We start from the raw sequence: 24853 nt of genomic DNA, 5'->3' as shown, positions 1-24853 counted from the left end.
TTGTTAATACTTCATGTGGGTGGTTAGTTTTTTTTATTTCGGCAGGCAGTTCGTTTTTTTTTTATTTCTTGCGGGCGGTTACATGTTTTTTGTTATTTCGTGCGGGCGGTTGCTTTGTTTGCCTACGCAAAAATGGTCCTTCGGTGGATTCTTTCACCAACCTGCCATTTTTGGAATCCACCTGGATGCAGCGGATTCTTTTGGCTGTGTGCGCAGCCAACAATCTTTTCTTCACGCAGCCAACATTTCTTTGAGGATGCGTGCGCAACTGGCAACACAAACGCGATTATAGTGTAGATGTATTCTCTATTTGTTCTTTCCTTCTTTATATGTGTTTTTTTTGCACTGAACGTAGCGCTTCATGACCCACAATGACCCACAATACTTTTAAAATACATATATATAAACTTACCAGCAACAATCTTTAATAAAACATTAAAGGGACATTTCAGCCAAAATTGAAATCCACATGGATACATTTCAGTTTTGAATAGAAGCATTTTTGTAATATACATGTATTAGCAAAATGCTTCTAATAAAAGCTATAGCTTAGTGTATTTAAGTATGCACCGTGCACCAGCATTTTAAACACAGCACTTGCTCAGATTGCTAAGGTGTTTGCATCATCTCGTAATGACTCAGTTTGTTAATTGCTGACATGATACAAGCCCCACTGGTGCTCTGAGCAGCTGCAGTATGTAATTCATCTATGTGCATTTAAATTTCGGCCGCAAAGTCCCTTTAATCGACATCACTCTGCAGAAAAAAGTTATTTGCGGGGTGATGGTGTATGGAGGTAGGAAAACAAAATAAAAAGTAAAAAAAGAGAATAAATTAGTCCCAATAAGAGACCACAAGCCTAACCTAGCCAGCACAGATTATAAAAAAATGATGGTTGTATTTTTAGGACCAATAAACACTGCCTTTGATACTTAATCCTTGACTGATGGGACATATGCCATATACTGGGTTTAAAATTTTATTTTTTATTATCTGTGCTGGCTAGGTTAGGCTTGTCTTTTCACTTTTAGAGGCTACAGCAACAGCTCTTAATGAATATGTGGGGAAGTTCACGGCTCATATACATATATGAGTCAGTGATTTGCTGACAGCTGTCACATGATGCAAGGGACAGGTAAATTAAAGGAAACTTTAATCAGAAAATAAATCTACAGCTCATTTAAAATTCAAAGTAAGTGTAATTGTATTGGGCTTTTGTTATATATTTGTTGAGTATGCAATTCTTCTGTATTTATTGGTGCTAATGTTTTTGTGCCTGTTCAATTTAAATTTATAAACACAAATGTTTTCCATCTTAAAAAGAAATAAAATAAGCTCAAATCAAACTTGTACTTAAAGGGACAGTCTACACCAGAATTCTTATTGTTTTAAAAGATAGATAATTCCTTTATTACCCATTCCCCAGTTTTGCATAACCAACACAGTTATATTAATATACTTTTTACCTCTGTGATTATCTTGTATCTAAGCCTCTGCAGACTGCCCCTATTTCAGTTCTTTTGACAGACTTGCATTTTAGCCAATCAGTGCTGACTCCTAGGTAACTCCACGTGCGTGAGCACAGTGTTATCCATATGACTCACATGAACTAACCCCCTCTAGTGGTAAAAAACTGTCAAAATGCATTCATATAAGAGGCGGCCTTCAAGGTCTAAGAAATTAGCATATGAACCTCCTAGGTTTAGCTTTCAACTAAGAATATCAAGAGAACAAAGCAAAATTGGTGCTAAAAGTAAATTGGAAAGTTGTTTAAAATTACATTTTCTATCTGAATCATGAAAGTTTATTTTGGACTAGACTGTCCCTAAATTGAATATGATCCTCAGTCTCAAAATGTATATTTATGATTAAAATTAAATGTTTAAAAAATATTACCTGTAAATTTACTTAAAATGATATGAAATTGTTAATTGCACAGATGTTTATGAATTGATATTTATTTAAGAGAAAAATCTGCAATTCAACACATTAAGCTGTAATCACTAATACAGAATTAATAAACTGTAAAAATTGATCACATATTTTGCTTCTGTGAATGCTGTGAAAATACTGTTTAGTTTCGCTTGTTTAACCAGATTTTCCTGTTTTATGCTATACTAGAGTCAGGTTTTGTTTTCTTTGCTAATTCAAATGGCTTGAATAGCTTAGAAAACAAAGACAAAATAATGCTGTTTAACAAGGTTTTCATGCAACACATTTTTTGGATTAGAACAGAGGCCATTGATTGGATGTTTATATCCCATCAAACATTAACTATTTACAGTATACATTATAATTCATCATTTCTCCCAGTTTCGTTCCCGCTAAGTACTCTTCAAATTTTGCATCAATTTCTTGGCTTTGAGCTTTTGTGAAATAATTCTTCCAGTCACCAACTTCCCCTGCAATAAAAACACAATATATATTATTAGATAAACTTACCATAGAAATCCTACTTTTGCACTATTTTAAATCGGCATTTAATGTGTTTAAAAATAACTATCTACAGAAAATCCCCTTTAAAGTCTATAGTGATTATATTAGATATATCAGTTGAAAGTTTTGCTAAATAAATGGAATTGACACTGTAGTTGTTCCCAGCAGTGCCTAGCTGATGCTGTGGATATGTACATATGTTTTCTTAAAGGGCCATAATACCCAAATGTTTAAACACTTGCAAGTGATGCAGCATAGCTGTAAAAAGCTGACTAGAAAATATCACCTGAACATCTCTATGTAAAAAAGAAAGATATTTTACCTCAAAAGTTCCTCAGTAGCCACCTCCCATTGTAAAGGATTTCTAAGCAGCATTTTAGTGTGTCTGTCCTGGGACAGCTGAAAGGATGAGCCTCGTGAACTCTCATATTATTTCACCAATCAGGTAAAGGAAGCTTACTATGAAATCTCATGAGAGTTAAGTCAAATTTCATGAGATCACAGTAAGAGTTTATGACCTCAGCACTGCTGATGCTGATTGGCTGCTGTTCATTTCTTCATTTTTTTTTTAATTTTTTTACCTGCAGCTGGGAGCAGCTGAGTATAACTTTTTACACAGAACTTACTCTGCTGAGCTGAGGAGATTGTGAGGTAAAATATCTTCCTTTTTTACATAGAGATGCTCAGGTGAAATTTTCCTGTCAGCTTTTTACAGTTATACTGCATCAGTTTCAAGTGATTTAGCATATGAGTAGTATGTCCCTTTAACAAAGGACACCAAGAGAACAAGTGCATTTATAAAACAAAGTACATTTCAAAGTGTCTTAAATTAACATGCTCTATCTGAATTCTGAAAGTTTAATTTCGACTTGCATGTCCTTTTAAAGCTTAAAGGGACATGAAACCCAACATTTTTCTTTCATAATTCAGATAGAGAATATAATTTTAAATAATATTCCAATTCACTTTTATTATCTAATTTGCTTCATTCTTTATGTATCCTTTGTTGAAGAAATATCAATGCACATGGGCGAGCCAATAACACGAGGAATCTATGTGCAGTTTCCAATCAGCAGCTTCTGACCATATTTAGATATGTTTTTCAATAAAGGATATCAAAATAATTAAGCAAATTAGACTATAGAAGTAAATTGAAAAGTTGTTTAAAATTGCATGCTCTATCTGAATCATGAAAGAAAAAATTTGGGTTTCATGTCCCTTTAAAGGGCTATTAACAGTAAATACATGCTAGGCACATTTAAGTATTCAAAGCAAAGATTAGTCTTAGAGTAATATGTTGATGTATTTTTGCAATTATATTAGTGGTTTAAATATTGATAATATAAGGGAAATTAAAATAGGGGCGGAGCTACATGTTTTTCCAATATCTATCTCTTAGAGACAGATTTAAAAAAGGCAATAAATCACACTGTGCAAACATGACTGTGTGGAAAACCTGTTAGATTGCATTTTTAACAATCTTATGTTTCATACAGCCCTATTTGCAAACTGTCTTTTATTGCCCTGTTTTACATATGCGCCTATTTGTCCTCAGCAGGAAAGAAAGACAAGGAGAAAAAAAGTTTAAACATTGCGGCGCCGAGTGAAATTTAGAAAACCAACAATCAGCGTTAAATTAGAGGAAAATGGGTTAAAATAAATAATGAATTTATTTTGCAGTAAGTTTTTTTTTTAACTACACATAACTAAATATTTTATACTAAACTATCATACTGTTTAATATTCCTTTAATACATGTGAAAAAGAGATAATAATAATAAAAAAAAGAAGGAAAGGGGTCAAGGGTATATTTGTGTAAATCTGTATGTGTAGGCTAAGTCTATTATATGCAATTAAAGGGATATGAAACCCAGACATTTTCTTTCATGATTCAGATAGAGAATACAATTTAAAAAAACATTTGAATTTACTTCTAATATCTAATGTGCTTCATACTTCAGATATCCTTTGCTGAAGAAATAGCAATGCACATGGGTGAGCCAATCACATGAAGCATCTATGTGCAGCCACCAATCAGCAGCTACTGAGACTATGTAGATATGCTTTTCAGCAAAGGATAGCCAGAGAATGAAGCAAATTAGATAGTAGAAGTAAATTGGAAAGTTGTTTAAAATTGCATGCTCTTTCTGAATCACGAAAGAAAATAAAAAAATTGGGTTTTATGTCCCTTTAACATGGAAAGTGTATAGCAAAAACATAAACATAGCAAATTACATATGATTATATAGTGCTCAAATTTTACTTTGAAGAACGTAATATGTAACAATCTCGATTCAGTCACGTTAGGGCTTTTAAAACAGTATAATATTGAATTTTTGGTAGCAAAATAGGTTCATAAATCTGCAACTCAAATGTTTTAGTGTGCTGCAAAATGGTACAAGTGCAATGTGCTGATTAAAATATTACGCGGTTAAGGGTTAGTAACTCATTGGCTGTCAGAAGCAATGCACCACCGCCTTCTCTGGCAACAAAGGGGTTAACAAGACATTGCCCCATTTTTATTAATAACCATAATCTTGCAGCATATTGATTTGTAACTTTTGCAGTGCTGCAAAATAATGTGATTGAGATAACATCAACCATAACAGCTATGTTACACTATTACTGCAGTAAATCATTTACCAAGAACTATTATGCAAAAGTGTCAATGTGAACTTTGTAGCCTCAAGTTAACCTGTTGTAATCAGTCATCTTACAATGAAGTGACTCTAGTGAGCTTCATTATAAAATAGTTTTTAAGTAGCAATTTCTTGGGTTCACATTGCTTGACAATTTCAACAATTACATTTTTAATATATGTTTTTTATGTCTGTATATAGGAGTGTACATGTGTGTATATGAGTGAGTGTATTTGAATATACATACTGTATATTAGACATGTGCGATTCGGATCGTCCCGAATCGAAATTCGGACGATTTTGTTCGAATTCGGAGATTCGGATCGATTCGAATTTCCGAATTGCGGTAGTTCCGAATCTACCGAATAAATCCGAATCAATTCGAATTTATTCGGTAGATTCGGATGGATTCGGATGGCTGTGTATTACACTAGTATACTAGTGTAATACACAGCACATCCTACTTTACAGTGACCGAATTTCCGAAAATCTGAATCGATTCGAACTGAATCGAAACGAATTCGAACCAAATTTTTTCGAATCCGAAAGAATCCGAATGAATCCGAAACGAATTCATTCGATTTCTTCCAAATTCGAATCGATCCGAACCGAAATTCGAATCGGTCCGAATCGATCCGAACCGAACCGAATTTTTCGCAGCTGCACATGTCTACTGTATATACATGCAGTAGCAAATAAGTCAGACAAAACACTCACACATGCTACACAGCACCCAAACACTACACACATAGAAAACAAGCAGTACACAAACTATGCAAACTACACACACACACACACACACAATTATATATATATATATATATATATATATATATATATACACATCACAAAAAAGCTACACACATTACACAAACATTACACACACACAAAAATACACTATACTCGCACACTACAAAAACACAACATATAGAACACAAACACTATGTAAACTAGACAAGCCATACAAACAATACAAAAAATGTATAAATATACACACATCACACAAAAGCTACACACATTACCCAAACATTATACACACCACAAAAACATTACACTGCACCCACACCCACTAACTAAACACTACAACGCATAGGGCATTCAATGGCTAAAAAAACATGTTAATGGAAGAGCTTAAAGGAACATGAAATGTATTTCTTCCGTGATTTAGAAAGAGCATCCAATTATGCCCCTTAAGGACCAGGCATTTCAGACAAAAACTTCAACAAAAACATTTTTAGCATTTTTGCCATTTACTATATATAAACAAAAATAGAGCATTTTTTATATTTACCTATCAAAACTATTTATTTTTTTAGTAGACAACGCAAAGTATTGATCTAGGCCCATTTTGGTATATTTCATGCCACCATTTCACCTCCAAATGCGATCAAATAAAAAAATGTGTTAACTTTTTCACAATTTTAGGTTTCTCACTGAAATTATTTACAAACAGCTTGTGCAGTCATGGCACAAATGGTTGTAAATTCTTCTCTGGGATCCCCTTTGTTCAGAAATAGCAGACATATATGGCTTTGGCATTGCCTTTTGGTAATTAGAAGGCAGCTAAATGCCACTGCGCACCACACTTGTATTATGCCCAGCAGTGAAGGGGTTAATTAGGTAGCTTTAAGGATTAATTTTAGCTTTAGTGCAGAGATAAGCCTCCCACCTGACACATCCCACCCCTGATCCCTCCCTGACCCATCTCAAACAGCTCTCTTCCCTCCCCCACTACCTATTTGACACCATCTGCCAGTACCCAGTCTGCCTCAATTTATACATTTTTTAAATAAAAAACCCATAACCATTTTTTCTGTAGTGTAGTTTCCCCCTCATTACCCTCCCCCTTCCCCTCCCAGATCCCTTTCTCTCAATGGATCCCACATAGGATCCCCCTCATTGCCCTTCCTTCCTCCTTCCTCCTCCCTCCTCAATGACGTAGTTACTTTTTATTTTTCTTTCCCTTTTGTTTAGCGTGGCGTAGCGGTCCCGCCCTCCTCTAGCGATGGGCCGCCCACCCGCCTCCCTCCTTAGGCTCCCACCCACCAACGATCGGCACCACCGCTGTCCGATGCAGAGAGGGCCACTCTTGGGGCATGCAGAAATAGCGCAATTTCGCTATTTTGAGTGAGATCGCAGCAGATAGAAGCCCAGGACCCTGTACGTCGCTGGTCCTTAAGGGCATAGCGATTAGCGTCATACAGGGTATGACGCTGGTCGTTAAGGGGTTAAACAACTTTCTAATTTACTTCTATTATCTAATTTGCTTGATTCTCTTGATATCCTATCAGAAGCTTCTGGTTGGTGGCTGCACATAGATGCCTCGTGTGATTGGCTCACCCATGTGCATTGCTATTTCTTAGATATTCTCTATCTGAATCATTAAAGAAAACATTTGGGTTTAATGTCCCTTTAAGTTCCAAATCAAATGTGACAAAGCATGGGAATTCTGAAATTAACAGCAGCAATGTCACATAATTTATAAATATTATATAAAACAGTATATTTCCTCGGTCATTTAACGACTGTTCATTTGAGTTTGTCTGACCAAATTTTTTTATTTACTAATTTTATATATATATATATATATATATATATATATATATATATATATATATATATATATATATATATATATATATATATATATAAAACCAACTCCACTGAGTGAATCTACCCTCCTGGTTCAACTGCCTGGGTGCAAAAATGTAGGAAATATGTAGCAAAGAATGCACTCTCAGGAGTTCCAATCCAAGTGTCAAAAGTTTATTGATGTTTCGGGGATTAACACATCTCCTTCATCAGAATCTATTTATATTATTCAATAAAGTGCTGACCATCCAAATGCACTTGCAGCTAATTTTTGTCATTGCCCCTTTCAGATGAATGATATGTTATAATTATATGACTACTTTATGCACGTTTTCTTTCTTTCATTTAAATAGAGCTCCATTTTCTGTTTTATGAAGGAACCTATTTATCCAGTATAGATTTTATATATATATATATATATATATATATATATATATATATATCCTCTCCAAGAACGCAGGCACTCACTGGTCTTTAGAACATAATCCTTTTATTAATCCATTAAGACAATTAAAATACCATGACGTTTCGGTACATCGTTGTACCTTTATCAAATGTGACAAAAATAGATATTAAAAGCTTTTAATATCTATTTTTGTCACATTTGATAAAGATTTGGTTTGCAGTGCACCTTGGCAGCTGAATTGTGTAAGATAGTGCTGTCCTTTACCTGGACTAATATATATATATATATATATATATATATATATATATATATATATATATATATATATATATATATAGTGGGGCAAAAAACTATTTAGTCAGCCACCAATTGTGCAAGTTCTCCCACTTAAGAAGATGAGAGAGGCCTGTAATTTTCATCATAGGTATACCTCAACTATGTGAGACTAAATGTGGAAACAAATCCAGACAATCACATTGTCTGATTTGGAAAGAATTTATTGGCAAATTATGATGGAAAATAAGTATTTAGTCGCCTACAAACAAGCAAGATTTCTGGCTCTCACAGACCTGTATCTTCTTCTTTAAGAGGCTCCTCTGTCCTCCACTCATTACCTGTATTAATGGCACCTGTTTGAACTTGTTATCAGTATAAAAGACACCTGTCCACAACCTCAAACAGTCACACTCCAAACTCCACTATGGTGAAGACCAAAGAGCTTTCGAAGGACACCAGAAACAAAATTGTAGACCTGCACCAGGCTGGGAAGACTGAATCTGCAATAGTCAAGCAGCTTGGTGTGAAGAAATCAACTGTGGGAGCAATAATTAGAAAATGGAAGACATACAAGACCACTGATAATCTCCCTCGATCTGGGGCTCCACGCAAGATCTCACCCCGTGGGGTCAAAATGATCACAAGAACGGTGAGCAAACATCCCAGAACCACACGGGGGACCTAGTGAATGACCTGCAGAGAGCTGGGACCAACGTAACAAAGGCTACCATCAGTAACACACTACGCCGCCAGGGACTCAGATCCTGCAGTGCCAGACGTGTCCCCCTGCTTAAGCCAGTACATGTCCGGGCCCATCTGAAGTATGCTAGAGAGCATTTGGATGATCCAGAAGTGGATTGGGAGAATGTCATATGGTCAGATGAAACCAAAGTAGAACTGTTTGGTAGAAACACAACTTGTTGTGTTTGGAGAAGAGAGAACACCATACCTACTGTGAAGCATGGGGGTGACAACATCATGCTTTGGGGCTGTTTCTCTGCAAAGGGAACAGGATGACTGATCCGTGTACATGAAAGAATGAATGGGGCCATGTATCGTGAGATTTTGAGTGCATACCTCCTTCCATCAGCAAGGACATTGAAGATGAAACGTGGCTGGGTCTTTCAGCATGACAATGATCCCAAACACACCGCCCGGGCAATGAAGGAGTGGCTTCGTAAGAAGAATTTCAAGGTCCTGGAGTGGCCTAGCCAGTCTCCAGATCTCAACCCCATAGTAAACCTTTGGAGGGAGTTGAAAGTCTGTGTTGCCCAGCGACAGCCCCAAAACATCACTGCTCTAGAGGAGATCTGCATGCAGGAATGGGCCAACATACCAGCAACAGTGTGTGACAACCTTATGAAGACTTACAGAAAACGTTTGACCTCTGTCATTGCCAACAAAGGATATATAACAAAGTATTGAGATGAACTTTTGATATTGACCAAATACTTATTTTCCACCATAATTTGCAAATAAATTCTTTCCAAATCAGACAATGTGATTGTCTGGATTTGTTTCCACATTTTGTCTCTCATAGTTGAGGTATACCTATGATGAAAATTACAGGCCTCTCTCATCTTCTTAAGTGGGAGAACTTGCACAATTGGTGGCTGACTAAATACTTTTTTCCCCCACTGTATATATATATATATATATTTATAGGCATACCTCAGAGATATTGCGGGTTTAGTTCCAGACCACCGCAATAAAGTGTCACACTATTTTGTTTTGTTTCCCTAATGAAGAAAGAGTTATATTTACACTATATTATAGTCTATTAATTGTGCAATAGCATTATGTCTAAAAAAACAATGTACATACCATAATTAAAAAATACTTTTGCTAAAAAATGCTAACCATCATCTGAGCCTTCAGTGAGTCCTAATCTTTTTGCTGCTATTATGCATATATTTGTGTTTATATGTGTTTATTTGTGTATATATTTGTATTTATGTGTTTATATGTGTATATATTTGTATTTATGTGTTTATATGTGTATATATTTGTGTTTATATGTGTATATATTTGTATTTATGTGTTTATATTTGTGTTTATATGTGTATATATTTGTATTTATGTGTTTATATGTGTTTATGTGTATATATTTGTATTTATGTGTTTATATGTGTATATATTTGTATTTATGTGTTTTTATGTGTATATATTTTGGAAAAATGACGCAGATAGACTTGCTCAGCACAGGGTTGCCATAAATCTTCGATATGTAAAAGGAACAATATGTGCAAAGCGCAATAAAGCGAAGCTCAATAAAACGAAATATGCCTGTATATGTATATAAAATATAATATACATACATATACAGTATATATATATATATAATAGATAACTATTTGTTTAAAGGGACATGAAACCCAATTTTTTCCCATGATTCAGATAAAGCATACAATTAAAAAATAGATATTTTACTTCTATTTTCTCTTGGTATCCTTTGTTGAATAACAAGCAAGTAGGTTCAGGAGTGTGCATATATCTGGATAACTGCAACTGTTTTGCAAGAATACTTGTACTGTGTAGGTATGCTCTTTAACTAAGAATATCATGAGAACAAAACAAATCTGACAAGAGAAGAAAATTGAAAGCTTTTTTTTAATAAATTGTATGCTCACTCTAAGTCCTGAAAGTAAAATGTGAGGTTTTATGTCCATTTAAGTTCCACAAAGAAATTAAACACATAGGTAAAGTCCTACATGGAGCTGCTTCCAGGCATGAAACCTACAGTAAAGCGAGCAGGAGCAGCAGTCACACGAGCTGCCCCAATCGCAGACCATGTTGTGGTGGGTCACTGCAATGCTTTAGCCTTAAAACACCAGATAAATAAATAAACAGCTTTAGCATTAGTCTGTTACCTTTTCTAAAGAGAACCCGTCCAAAATCTCCATATGATTCTTTGGATTTCTCTTTCATAGACTTGAATGTTCCATTATCAGCAATTTTCTGTACCTGCTCATCATTCAGAGAAATCCCAAGGAAACCTGCCATCTTCTTTACTGCTGCCGTCAAGTCCTGTAAACATATTAGGAAAAAATGATTATGAACAACCTTTGTTATATGAAAATGTACTAACATTTTTCTTAGCGCTTTACAACATCAGTTTAAAGGGTCATAATTGTAAAAAAAAATCAAAAAAATCACATGCTCTAATTCATTAGTAATTTGTCATTTTAAGACAATTGACTCTGCACTACTATGTGTTTAATCATTGCAAAGTAGAAGTATAGCTCAGGACCCGCAGAGCAAAAACTGACGCTGATTCAATCAGCAGTGCCAGTTACACATCTGAGCATCATACGACTACTGCGGCTGATTGGCTCTGTGGTGGGTTTCGCTCGGGTTCAGCAGGGCTCTGTGAGTCCCAATCGGCACTTTTACTCTGTGTTTAACCCCATTTGCAGCAGTTAAATACACAGTAGTCTAGGGTCAATAGTCTTAAAATTACATGCTGAAATGACTTAGAGAAAGTCATTTTTTTACTCTTATGGCCTTTTAAATAAATGCTTGAGATGAGATGATAAACATAAAATGAACATATTGATATTTAAAGGGATAGAAAAGTCAAAATTAAATGCACAATATACTTCTATTTTTAAATGTGCTTTGTTCTTTTGATATCCCTTGTTGAATAATAATACGCACATATCCTACACTAGTGGGAGCTAGCTGCTGATTGGTGCCTGCACACATTTGTCTCTTTTGATTGGCTGACTAGATGTGTTCAGGTAGCTGCCAGTAGTGCAATGCTGCTCCTTCAGCAAAGGATAACAAGAGAATGAAGACAATTTGATAAAAGAAGTAAATAGGAAAGTTGTTTAAAATTGTTCTATGCGAATCATGAAAGAAGATTTGGGGGTTTCCTGTCCCTTTAAAGAAACATTCCAGCTATAACTGAGATGCACATCAGTGAATTTCTACCTTTAAAAATATTTTTGCAATGTGCTTGCATTAGTAACAATGTTTATGGTAAAAAGTTATCACTTTTCGCATAAGAGCTTTTGCTGTGCTCCGTGCACCAGGATTTATAAACTGTATGTTCGGTCAGATAGCCAGTGATGCCAGGGGCATTACTAAACAGTGCTTGGCCCAAGGGTCAAATCAAGCGGGAACGCACTATTTTTGCAGGTGGAACTAAGTTTCTACTAGAAAGAGAACAGAAATGCTTCAGTACACACTGCTGCTGCTGGTGGGAGGAGCTGGAGCCCAGTCTGGTTAGAGGGATAGTGAGATCCTCTAGTAATGGGCAGTATCACTTCCTACAATAAACTAAATGCAAGCCTGTCAGCGGTCCTGCTGTATGATCACCCCGCACTGTGTGGAACACATGGTGCTTACATTTGTGTGGCTTGCTCTGGGGTTATTTAGCTTCCCTCAGCAGAAATAGGACTATTGCACATAAAGTGGGTGAGACTCTGTGACAGAGGAGGAGTCTCTGGCCCAAAGGCAACTATTCAACCGTTCATTGGATTTCATTTGCTTTCATAGATTATATGCATATAAATATACTGTGTGTGTATAAAACAATATTAAGTGTGAGGGGAGTGTAAGTCTTGGTGAGTTCCCACACTTTTTTTTGTAGCAGGGCCTCACATTTAAGCAACATTTCAGTTTGCTTACAATCAGCAGAAACTGAACCAGCAGCCATATAGGTGAAAGACAAGCATAATGTCTATGAATAAGTCATCCTTGCACTTTGGAAAGTCTGTGCCAGACGATATCTGCAGCCTAACTGTAGAAATATGGTGGTCTCTTTATTGTAAAGAGAAATCCTTGTACTCTCCTTAAACTGTGAGCCTAGTTGTAGGGATTCATAAAGAGGGGCAAGGCATGATGCAGGTGGAGTAATGCAACTACTGATTGCAGGGCCCAGATGGGCCCCCTAGAGGTGTGGGCAGCCTCAATTGAGACCTCTGAGACCCTTGCATCACATTGGTGATTAATTTACCTATTCTCTGGCTAGGCATGCTGTCTGAAATGCTGGTATAGGGAGCATATCTAGGTATGATCCGTGTGCCTGTACACAATTAGAGGGTTTGCTGAAATGCAGTGAATGTAGTTTTGCCATAGATTTCTTTATTACATTTCTGCTGGGGAAGTGCACATTCAGAGGCCATATGTGCAGGCACTTAATGGGACAAGGATCTGTTCTAGGGGCTGGCTTTTTTTTCTGAGCTGTGTACCAGAATAAAAACATAAAGTGACCTTTTTTAGCTTTTTTTTATATCTTGTTTAATCATTAATAAAGAATTAACGTTTGTTCTTCTTCAGGAGCGGAGTCACATTATACTGTTATTTTAGAGATCTCTGTAAAGCTTAAAAGGACATGAAATCTCAAATGTTTCTTTCATCATTCAGATAGAACATGCAATTTTAAACAACTTTCTAATTTACTTAAATTATTTTATTTGTTCTTTTGGTATCTTTCGTTGAAAAGCAGGGACGTTAGCTCAGGAGTGTGCACGTGTCTGGAGCACTATATGGCAGCAGTTTGGCAAGAATGTTACACATTTGCAAGAGCACTAGATGGCAGCACTATTTCCTGTCATGCAATGCTCCAGATAACCTATGCATCTCTTCAACAAAGAATTCCATGAGAACAAAACAAATTTGATAATAGAAGTTCATTGGAAACTTTTTTGAAATTGTACGCTCTTAATCATATATACATTTTTTGGGTTTCTTATCCCTTTAAGTCAGTGCTTTCCAAACTGTGTGTTGTGACACATTAGTGTGTCGCCGGCAGTGTGTAGGTGTGTCCCTGCTTCAGCACAAATTTTTTTTTATTTAATTTTTTTTACATTTTTTAGGGGGTTTCTGACATCCTGCCTGCCTGCTACGCATACCACATGGTTGACACATGATTGATACCTAGTGGGTTACAGATCATCTTAACCTATTTGTCTTGGTTATCTAGCAGGTTCATTGTGGCAGCTGCTTATTCTGACGGACTTATTGCTTGCTAACCATCCACCCGGTGACTGTTTGATCGTCACACCCCTCTGGGAACCTATCCGGAGCTGGTTTCTTCTCCCACACCCCCTGTGTTGGCTGGCCGTCCAGATCGGAGTGGTGTGTGTGGATCGTGGATTACCTGGTCGTATTATCCTGGGGAGTGTCTGTCGGGCGACGCTTAAACAGACCCGACATGCTGTGTTAGGCACTTTGCTGGTGCCGCTTCACTTGTGAGTAGCTTTCCACTAGATCTGTGTTTGTTGCTTTGATTTTGCCGCTTGTCCAGACGATACTGCTCTATCTTGCGCCTCTCTGTTTCTGTGCTTACAGGATCCTTCATCTTCACGACTTTTGCTGAGAGTGCTGCCGACACCTGGGACTTTTTCTTTGACCTTACTAGCGCACCTCCCTGGGGCCCCTTGGCTCCGGCTACTACTTAACCTATTGGTGCAGCTCAGTGAGAACTGAAACTATTCCCATTGGCAGCATTGGCGGCACATTGGCTCCTGACTGCATGTGTAGTCTCCTCAATCTGCTTGTGACTGCATGTGTAGTCAGTGAGAGGGATAGCACTATGTTTGCAGCATGGACAGTAGTCAGTCGGACTCACAGAGCTCTGAGGGTGGCAGCTCAAATGCTGAGCTGAAGTCAAAGTGTTTGGGTTTTTTTGCAGCTAGCTCCCTGAAGTGCATTGCTGCTCCTGCTCTTGATATATGGATAGAAAGTGGAAGCTTAAAAATGCAAGTTAGTTAACCTCCTGTTTGCTAGTACAACTGAATTACTGTGTCGTGAAATGACGTAGGTCTAAAAAGTGTGTCACCAACATGAAAAGTTTGGAAAGCTCTGCTTTAACCCCTTAAGGACAAGGCCATTTTTCAATTTCTTTCCCTTAAGGACCAGGGCTATTTTTACATTTCTGCAGTGTTTGTGTTTAGCTGTAATTTTCCTCTTACTCATTTACTGTACCCACACATATTATATACCGTTTTTCTCGCCATTAATAGGACTTTCTAGAGATACCATTATTTTCATCATATCTTATAATTTACTATAAAAAAATTATAAAATATGAGGAAAAAATGGGAAAAAACTAATTTTTTCTAACTTTGACCCCCAAAATCTGTTACAAATCTACAACCACCAAAAAACACCCATGCTAAATAGTTTCTAAATTTTGTCCTGAGTTTAGAAATACCAAATGTTCACATGTTCTTTGCTTTTTGTGCAAGTTATAGGGCAATAAGTACAAGTAGCACTTTTCTATTTCCAAACCATTTTTTTTTCAAAATTAGCGCTAGTTACATTGGGACACTGATATCTTTCAGGGATCCCTGAATATCCCTTGACATGTATATATTTTTTTTAGAACACATCCCAAAGTATTGATCTAGGCCCATTTTGGTATATTTCATGCCACCCTTTCACCGCCAAATGAGATCAAATAAAAAAAATTGTTCACTTTTTCACAAATTTTTTCACAAACTTTAGGTTTCTCACTGAAATTATTTGCAAACAACTTGTGCAATTATGGCATAAATGGTTGTAAACACTTCTCTGGGATCCCCTTTGTTCAGAAATAGCAGACATATATGGCTTTGGCGTTGCTTTTTGGTAATTAGAAGGCCGCTAAATACCGCTGCGCACCACACGTGTATTATGCCCAGCAGTGAAGGGGTTAATTAGGGAGCATGTAGGGAGCTTCTAGGGTTAATTTTAGCTTTAGTGTAGTGTAGTAGACAACTCCAAGTATTGATCTAGGCCCATCTTTTTATATTTCATGCCACCATTTCACCGCCAAATGAGATCAAATGAAAAAAAAACGTTAAATTTTTCACAATTTTAGGTTTCTCACTGAAATTATTTACAAACAGCTTGTGTAATTATGGCACAAATGGTTGTAAGAGCTTCTCTGTGACCCCCTTTGTTCAGAAATAGCAGACATATATGGCTGTAGCGTTGCTTCTTGGTAATTAGAAGGACGCTAAATGCAGCTGCGCACCACACGTGTATTATGCCCAGCAGTGAAGGGGTTAATTAGGAAGCTTGTAGGGAGCTTGCAGGATTAATTTTAGCTTTAATGTAGAGATCAGCCTCCCACCTGACATATCACACACCCTGATCCCTCCCAAATAGCTCTCTTCCCTCCCCCACCCCACAATTGTCCCCGCCATCTTAAGTACTGGCAGAAAGTTTTTTTTTTGCATATTTACATATGCTGATGTTTAGGATCCCCCCCTTAGCCCCCAACCTCCCTGATCCCCCCCCCTCAAACAGCTCTCTAACCCTCCCCCTCTAACGTATTAGTAGCCATCTTGGGTACTGGCAGCTGTCTGCCAGTACCCAGTTTACAATAAAATATATTTTTTTTTTGTTTGTTTTTTATAATGTTTCTGTAGTGTAGCTTGCCCCCCACCTCCCTCCCTCTGAGATCCCTTAGATCATTTTTATTATTTTTTTTTTTCCCCACTTTCTGTTAAAAGAAATTTCTGCAGTGTAGCGGTTCCCACCCGCTCCCTACCCGTTCCCGGCTCCCGTGCACATGCCCCGTGCACGTGCGCGCTCCCGTGCGCGCACCCCGGCGATCCCGCCCACGATCCCGCCCCCCTCCACATCACAGGGCCCATCGATGGCCGCCCACCCACCTCCCAGACTATCTCCCACCCACCGATACCGGCCATCGATGTCCGGTGCAGAGAGGGCCACAGAGTGGCTCTCTCTGCATCGGATGGCCAAGGAGAGTTATTGCAGGATGCCTCGATGTCGAGGCATCGCTGCAATAACCGGAAAGCGGCTGGAAGCGATCAGGATCGCTTCCAGCCACTTTAAACCCTAATGTCGTACAGGGTACGTCACTGGTCTTTAAAGACCAGGTTGTGTGCGACGTACCCTGTACGACATGCGTCGTTAAAGGGTTAAGTAATGGATAAAGCTCTCCTTCTGTAGCATGTCACATTGTTATGAAATCAGATAACATTGTTTAATTTTTTATTTTTTTATTTTATCTTTTTATTGAGGAATTGTGTGATACATATTACAAACATATGCAGGAATACACGATACAGTTGATATGCTCACATGGAAATATACAGTAAACTTTAGTGCATACGTTATTTAGAGATATCTTGTGCATCCTAAATTGCAGTCCTCATTTTTTAGTCCCTTTTAATGTAAATACAGACCACTTTTGGGCCTTCTGCGTTGAAATCAAAACATGAAGTTAGGGGTTATATAGTATAAACAAAAATCAAAGTAACAGATAAAAGAACATAGCTATAAAATTCTAATATCATGAAATATACTGAATAAGAGTCATAACTGATCTTTACTCAAAATAAGGTCAGGGATAAATTGCGTTCTGCTCGGACTTATGGCCCCCTATGGAATACAAGATTTCTTAGCTGATAAGTTTTGTGTAAAGGGGCAATATAATATGTAGGGTATATAAAGGGATATGGGAAGTTTAAACACTTTGGAATGAGAAGGCTAAGTATCCAGGCAACAATGCTGTAATAGATAGATAAATAATAGACTTGTGCATGGTCGAAAAATTTGTTTCAGTTCGGATCGATTCGGATTTTTTCGAATTTCGGTTCGGATCAATTCGAATTCGGAAAAATTTGAATGAATTCGTTTTGGATTCGTTTCGGATTCATTCGGATTTGAATAAATTCGGCTGGATTCGGTTTGGTTCGGAAATTCAGAATTTCGGTATGTGTTAGGTGGGATGTGCTGTGTATTAGACTAGTATTATGTACTGTATATTAGGTGTAACCCATAGCAGAGTGATATAACCTAATATACTGTACAATACTAGTGTAATCCATGGCCATCCGAATTTACAGAATAAATCCAAACTAATTCGGATTTATTCGGTAGATTCGGTGCTACCGTAATTCGGAAATTCAAATCGATCCAAATCTCCGAATTTAACAAATGTGTCCGAATTTGGATTCGGAACTAATCGAAACGCACATGTCTAATAAATAGATAAAAGCATGAGTAGCATTACGGTCTCTCATTTACTGAGACTTAATGGTGTACTGTATGTTATTTTCCTTCCCTGCAGCTCCAGCCACTAGCCACAGGCAAAGTACTTGTGTCTCCTTGGTTTAGCTTTTTAAAGTATGTTGACTCAGATATTGATCATTCCTGCAAATAGTAGTGAAATGTATTGCCAGGTCTAAACTAACTATAACTATAACAAACAAAAACATTTTTTTTGTATAAATTGTATATAAAAGAACATTTGAAAATGTAACTGTGTGACATCAAACTAATTCTGTAGTATAGTGGTCCCCGTTTTTAGGGTCTTAAATCTTTATCAGCCCCAGGATTTTATGTAGGAAAATGTCTTAGTGAAGATTTGAAAGTTCCTTTGGGAATGTTTATTCCTAGACGGGGTGATGTCTAAAGGCAACCTCGTGTGTTACCCCTCCGTGAGCGCCTGTTAAGTGAGCCATACTGGTTGTTTGATGTAGGTCCCCAGCTCAACTGCTGCTTTCTGCCAACATCGCGGCTGCTATCACAGACATTGGGCAAATCTTTTTTGCCAATACAGTCCCCCGAGAGCCTCCCACAAACCCCGTGAGGCCACACTTACTGGTGCTTGTTTTCCCGTCTGTTGGAATCCTTCTTGGATGCCCGGTGGAGCGATAATTTGTGGTGTTGTGCTACGTATAGCACGCTTCTTGGATAGTTCCGCGCAGAGGCCGTCTGACACCTCCGGAGGCTTCATGCGGTGATGCTGCATCCGTGTGCTGAGGCCCATTCTGTAAGTTATTGCTCACAGTGGGCTTGGGATCCATTTGTTCCTATGTCGTTTTAGATGTTATCCCAGTAGGGCAGAATTGGATCATTAGGTAATCCAGCGGAGCTTTATCGATAAGTTTCTGACACAATGCTTAAAATTTGTGCCACTGAATACTAAGGCTGTCTTGTTTGGTGATATCCCCTGTTAAGGCCATTTTGGTTGTAATGCTTTAATAGCCTTCTCTTCTTAGATCTCCTTAGTAAAAGTGATAAGTTTAGTAGTGTGACCAGTTATGGCTAAGTACCTCGCGTTAGCGAGGGGGTGGCTTCGCCTATATTGAGCCGCCGCTCTAGGCCCCAGATGTCTGTGTCAGATCTCCTGTGTTAAAAATACAGCATTAATTATAATTGCCCCTCTAATGATGGAGCACTTCAGCTTGCTGAAAAGAAGATTTTGCTGTAAATGTTCTCCTTTTATCGGCGGTTAATAGAAGAATCTACTGAAGCTCTGAGAAGTGCGACCTCTCGGGATCGCTGTGCAGACACTCCCCCTAACATTGTTTAATTTTCAATTTAAATTTATGCATTTATTTATCTGTTTGTTTTTTTCTCTGCTTTCAAGTATTTCTGGTGGAAGAATAGGAAACCATTTCGCTTCATAAAAATCGTTAAACCAGAGCAAAAATATAGTGAAACGGCATAGCATCTATTTTTCATGTCTCTTCACAAATATTATTGTGGGAACTAAATTTGTACCGTATGAATTATTCCTCATAATGATACATATTGGGCAAGATTACAAGTGGAGCACTAAGTATCACTTGCGTGCAAGCACTATTAACACTCTGCTTTGTAATACCAGTGCACAAAAATGTGTACTGGTATAACAAGTTAAGCACAATGCGAATGCAAGCTCGCTCTCACATTGCTAGGAAGCATTGCGCTCTTGAGCGCGCACTTCCATATTTCTCCTATGGGAGCCTCGTTCTGATGCTATCAGAGACGGCATCAGAACCTCGCACAACAAAGGGGGTAAGTAGCGCAGCAATGGGCAGCAAACTTAAATATATATGTATATGATTATATACATATATATTTATCTGTTAAAGGGACATTCCAGCCCAAATTAAAATGCACATGGATGCATTTCAGTTTTGTATAGAAGCATTTTTTTTAATATACATGCATTAGCAAAATTGCTTCTAATAAAAGCTATAGCTGTTTAAAACGTGTATTTAAGTATGCTACGTGCACCAGCATTTTAAACACAGCACTTGCTCAAAGAGCCTAAGTTGTTTTTATCATCTGGTAATGACTCAATTTGTTAATGGCTCACATGATACAAGCCCCACTGGTGTTGTGAGCAGTTGCAGTATTTAAAATGCTGGTGCACTGACAATATCTAGCTATGCTTCACATAAAAACATTCTGAATGGAAAAAAGGGTCAAAATTCAACTTAAACGGATGAGATAGAGCACAATATTTTAAACTTTTTACATTTACTTTTCTGATCAATGTTGCCTTGTTTTCTTGGTATCCTTTGTTAAAGAGTAGTCCTAGGTGAGATTGGTAGCGTGCATGTGTCTTTATACAATATATATATATATATATATATATATATATATATATATATATATATATATATATATATATATATATATATATATATATATATACACACACCTTAGATATATATCACAATAGTATCCCTTGTTTAAGTCTACTCCATAAAGTTAAGGAGACATTGCACACTAGATTTTTATTTGCATAAATGTTTTTAAAAAAAAAAAAAAAAAAAGTGTTTTTGTAACAATGTATAGTTTTGCTTATTTTTAAATAACATTGTGCTGATTTTAAGACTCCTAACTAAACCCCAAAGTTATAGATCTAGACTGATGTCTACAGACTCCAGCATGTGTTAATGAATCTCTTTATATGCAGGGGAGGGGAGGGGGGGGTCTGATTTTCTATCTTTCTTAGCCCATTTCAGAAGGTGACCCCCAACCTAACCTCATCAACAGTGCTAAACTGGGAGCTTCTAAGTACGTTTGTAAAAGGTTTTATACTGGATTTTTAGATCAGTATCTGAGCATATTCTTCTTTAGAGTAGTGTCTATTACATGGAGTTATATAAAAATTGTATACCTTCCCTTTAATAAACACCCTCATTTTAAAAAAAAAAAAAAATGTTCTACTTAAAATAATAGTCAGAAGGAATAGAAATCTTTAGTCATCCTGTTATAGTCATCAGAATTTGTAAAGAGGTTTTCAATGAAGAAACTTCCAAAACAGTCTCCAATCTGATTTTCCAATTAAAATTAGGTAGCAATAGTCCTCAGTTGAAGTGTGAATCTTACAATTTATTCATTTTAATCACTAGAAAGACTCATAGCTTTTTTATGTGTTAATCAATACCAATGCAATATTATATAGCCATATTACATTTTAAATTACTTAAAGGTAGAGCATTGCAACTTAATGGTTGAAGATAAGATCTAATACTTTCGAATGAAACATGTTTCTTTACTTATTTTAATAAATATATCTTTACCGCAGTGAAACTATGTTTCTAATCAAGCAAATGTCTATTAAAGTGATGGTAAAGTCATCTGTTGTGCAATACATAATCCTTTTTCTTTTACCATAACTAGCACATCGATGTGCTTATATAAATAAAAAAACATTTATTCACGCTATAATGCCGATTTTATTTCCCTCTCCGTACAGTGTTTCAAACAGCCTCTCTATATTTTTTCACCGGTGCAGCTTTGATTGACAACGCTTTTAGCCAATCATCAGCTCACCATGCGCCCTATGTGAAATATGTACCGCACGCTCCCGACATCTACACTAAGTCTTTGCTACTTACTGCGCATGCGCACTTCTTACACTAACTGCGCATTGCTATATGACACTACGCACCGATAGGCTAAAACCAGGAGCTGAGTTTTCTCATATAGCAATGCGCAGTTAGCGTAAGCGGTGCGCATGCGCAGTAAGTAGCAAAGACTTAGTGTAAATGTCGGGAGCATGCGGTACATATTTCACATAGGGCGCATGGTGAGCTGATGATTGGCTAAAAGCGTTGTCAATCAAAGCTGCACCGGTGAAAAAATATAGAGAGGCTGTTTGAAACACTGTATGGAGAGGGAAATAAAATCGGCATTATAGCGTGAATAAATGTTTTTTTATTTATATAAGCACATCGATGTGCTAGTTATGGTAAAAGAAAAAGGATTATGTATTGCACAACTGATGACTTTACCATCACTTTAAAGATACAATGGATATTATGTATAATAGAAATTATAACATTGTGTAGCAATTTCAATAAGTGACCACTAGATGGTGCAATTGCATAAGGTTATAAATAGAACTATACTAATACAAACAAACAAAAAATGTTTTTGAGAAAGTCTGACCGTAGTCAAATGAAATGCGTAGAAACCGTTCAATTCATCAGAACCCACGTGATCACCCCTGTGACTAACCACATGATGACGGGAAACTACCGGCTAGTGAAGGAATCCCGAAGGAGGAAGGGAGATGCCAAAAGGGAGCAGATCGCAAAGAGACTAAACAGACAGGACGAGTGATGATCCTAAACCTATGCTGAAATATTAATTTTAAAGTGTGAGTGTATTATTTTACTTGCGCGAGGAAGCGCATTTTAATATTAAATTACCTTTAATCAAAGCTACGCTGTGGTTTATATTTTTCAGTTTGTGCATGTGTCTTTTCAAATCTGTTTATAACTGATTGCTCTATCTGAATCATAAACGTTTAATTTTGACTTTACTGTCCCTTTAATATTGCAGGAAAAGTAAATATAAAATAAATAAATAAATAATAAAAAGAAACTGAACGGCATACTGGCAGACTGTCTGCCAGTACCTAAGATGGTGGAGACCAGTGGGGGTGAGGGAGAGAAGAGAGTTGTTTAGGAGGGATCAGGTAGGAATTGGGGGTGGAAGGTGTCAGGTAGGAGGGTAATCTCTATGCTAAAGCTAAAATTAACCTTACAAGCTACCTGATTAACACCTTTATTGCTGAGAATAATAGAACGGTGGTGCACAGCTGCAATTAGCAGCCTTCTAATTACCAAAAGACAATGGCAAAGCTATGCATGTCTGCTATTTCTGATCAAAGGGGATCCCAGAGACGCTTTTACAACCATTTGTGTTATGATTGCACAAGTAGTATGTAAATAATTTCAGTGAGAAACCCAAAGTTATTTTATTATTATATTTGACTGGTAAATAAAAAAAAATTCTGAAAGTCACAGTAGCTAAGGGGTTTATTTAGTCTGAGACAAAGAGAAGAGAGAGAGGAGAGAGAGTAGAAAGAAAGAGAGAGAGAGAAAGAGAGAGAGAGAGAATACACAACTTGAATCATAGTGAGATTGAGTGACCACATGTTTATTTAGTGAGACAGAAAACTCACCTGTTTCATCTCTTCATATGTTACTATATATACAGAGTCATCATCAATGTGTTTGTTCCAAGCAACCATTTGATCAAAGTAGGATCCCCAAATAACTGAAATATTCAGATTTAAAAGATTAGTTTAAATTCAGGATAGATTAACTGCAAGTGTGTTTTATAGTACAAATATGAGTAAACAAAAGTGCCTTTTAACTGTCTCTTTGTAACAACTTAATTTGATATACAATAAAAACAATGTCTATTTGTCCAAAACTGGGGATGACAAGTTAAAGGGACATTATACACTAGATTTTTCTTTGCATAAATGTTTTGTAGATGATCCATTTATATCGCCAGCTTTTTTTTTTAAAGTGTAGTTTTGATTATTTTGAAATAACATTGCCCTGATTTTCTGGCTCCTAACCAAGCCCCAAAGTTTTAGGAGAATACTGATGTATACCTACTCCAGCTTGCTCCTGTTTGTCTAAATGTTCTTTTCATGTGCAGAGGAAGGGGGGGGGGAGTGTTTGCTGTTTTTGCTATACAATCACTTGCAGTGCGTGTTCGAGTTAACCTTTCAATAGTGCTAAACTGTGAGCTTCTAAGTAAGTTTTTAAACGGTTTTATACTGGATTTTTAGATCAGTATATGTGCATATTATTCTTTATAGTAGTGTCTTTTACATGTAATTAAATAAAAATGGGTGTATACTGTCCCTTTAATAGTAATGCACTTGCAAGGGATGATCTCAATTATATGCAGTAAGGACAGTATTTTCAGGAGACGGAAATTAGTTCTCCACTGCTCCAGAGCTATACGTTAACTATGTGTTTAACCCAGGGCTCGACAAACCCAGGAGCCAGAGACCCTCTAGCTTTGGGGGTTATTCTCTATATATCTATACACAAATACCCTGTCTGACTCATAAATTATGTCTGGCTTCTAAATATTCTTACTGGCTCCTAAACTTTAAACACATTTTTCGACCCATGGTTTAATCCCTTTTAAACAAAGGTTCAAATATAAGCATTTAAAGTAAAAGACATATCAGCAATACTAAGGATTCCCTACATGCAAACGTTAAAAGTAAACAACTTGTAAAATACCTTTTCCGCTTACGAAGTCTTGATAAAAGGAATCCCAAGTAGTGTAGGTCGGAAGCAGTGGGTTACCGTTATAAAAATGGAAAAATGACACCGCTGTATCCTTTGGATTTCGAATTACCACCACGATCTGTTAGAAAATACATATAAATAATATATATATTTTTTTTTATTTATTGGGTAATATTTTTGTTTGAGTGTTCACCAAACAATATTTAGGGCTAGATTTATCATAGCTGAGGCGTACAGGGGCACGTATA

General features: G+C 36.9%; 1 protein-coding gene across 1 annotated transcript in view; it reads right to left on the bottom strand.

The window, feature by feature from the left end:
* Nucleotides 1-1942: 1942 nt before the first annotated feature.
* The window catches only part of LOC128655682 (sulfotransferase 6B1), a 44570-nt gene continuing 21659 nt past the window's right edge, over nucleotides 1943-24853 (bottom strand). Inside the window, exons 4-7 of the mRNA XM_053709265.1 lie at nucleotides 24597-24723; nucleotides 23510-23604; nucleotides 11220-11376; nucleotides 1943-2402 (exon numbers count right to left, since the gene is read on the bottom strand). Of these exons, the coding sequence (XP_053565240.1) occupies nucleotides 2275-2402; nucleotides 11220-11376; nucleotides 23510-23604; nucleotides 24597-24723 (507 nt within the window). The 3' untranslated portion in view covers nucleotides 1943-2274. The remainder of the gene's footprint in view (nucleotides 2403-11219; nucleotides 11377-23509; nucleotides 23605-24596; nucleotides 24724-24853) is intronic.

Source organism: Bombina bombina, chromosome 4, assembly GCF_027579735.1.
Source record: "Bombina bombina isolate aBomBom1 chromosome 4, aBomBom1.pri, whole genome shotgun sequence".
Classification (NCBI taxonomy): domain Eukaryota; kingdom Metazoa; phylum Chordata; class Amphibia; order Anura; family Bombinatoridae; genus Bombina; species Bombina bombina.
Note: the sequence above shows the minus strand (reverse complement) of the source record. Positions and strands in the feature narration are given on the sequence as shown.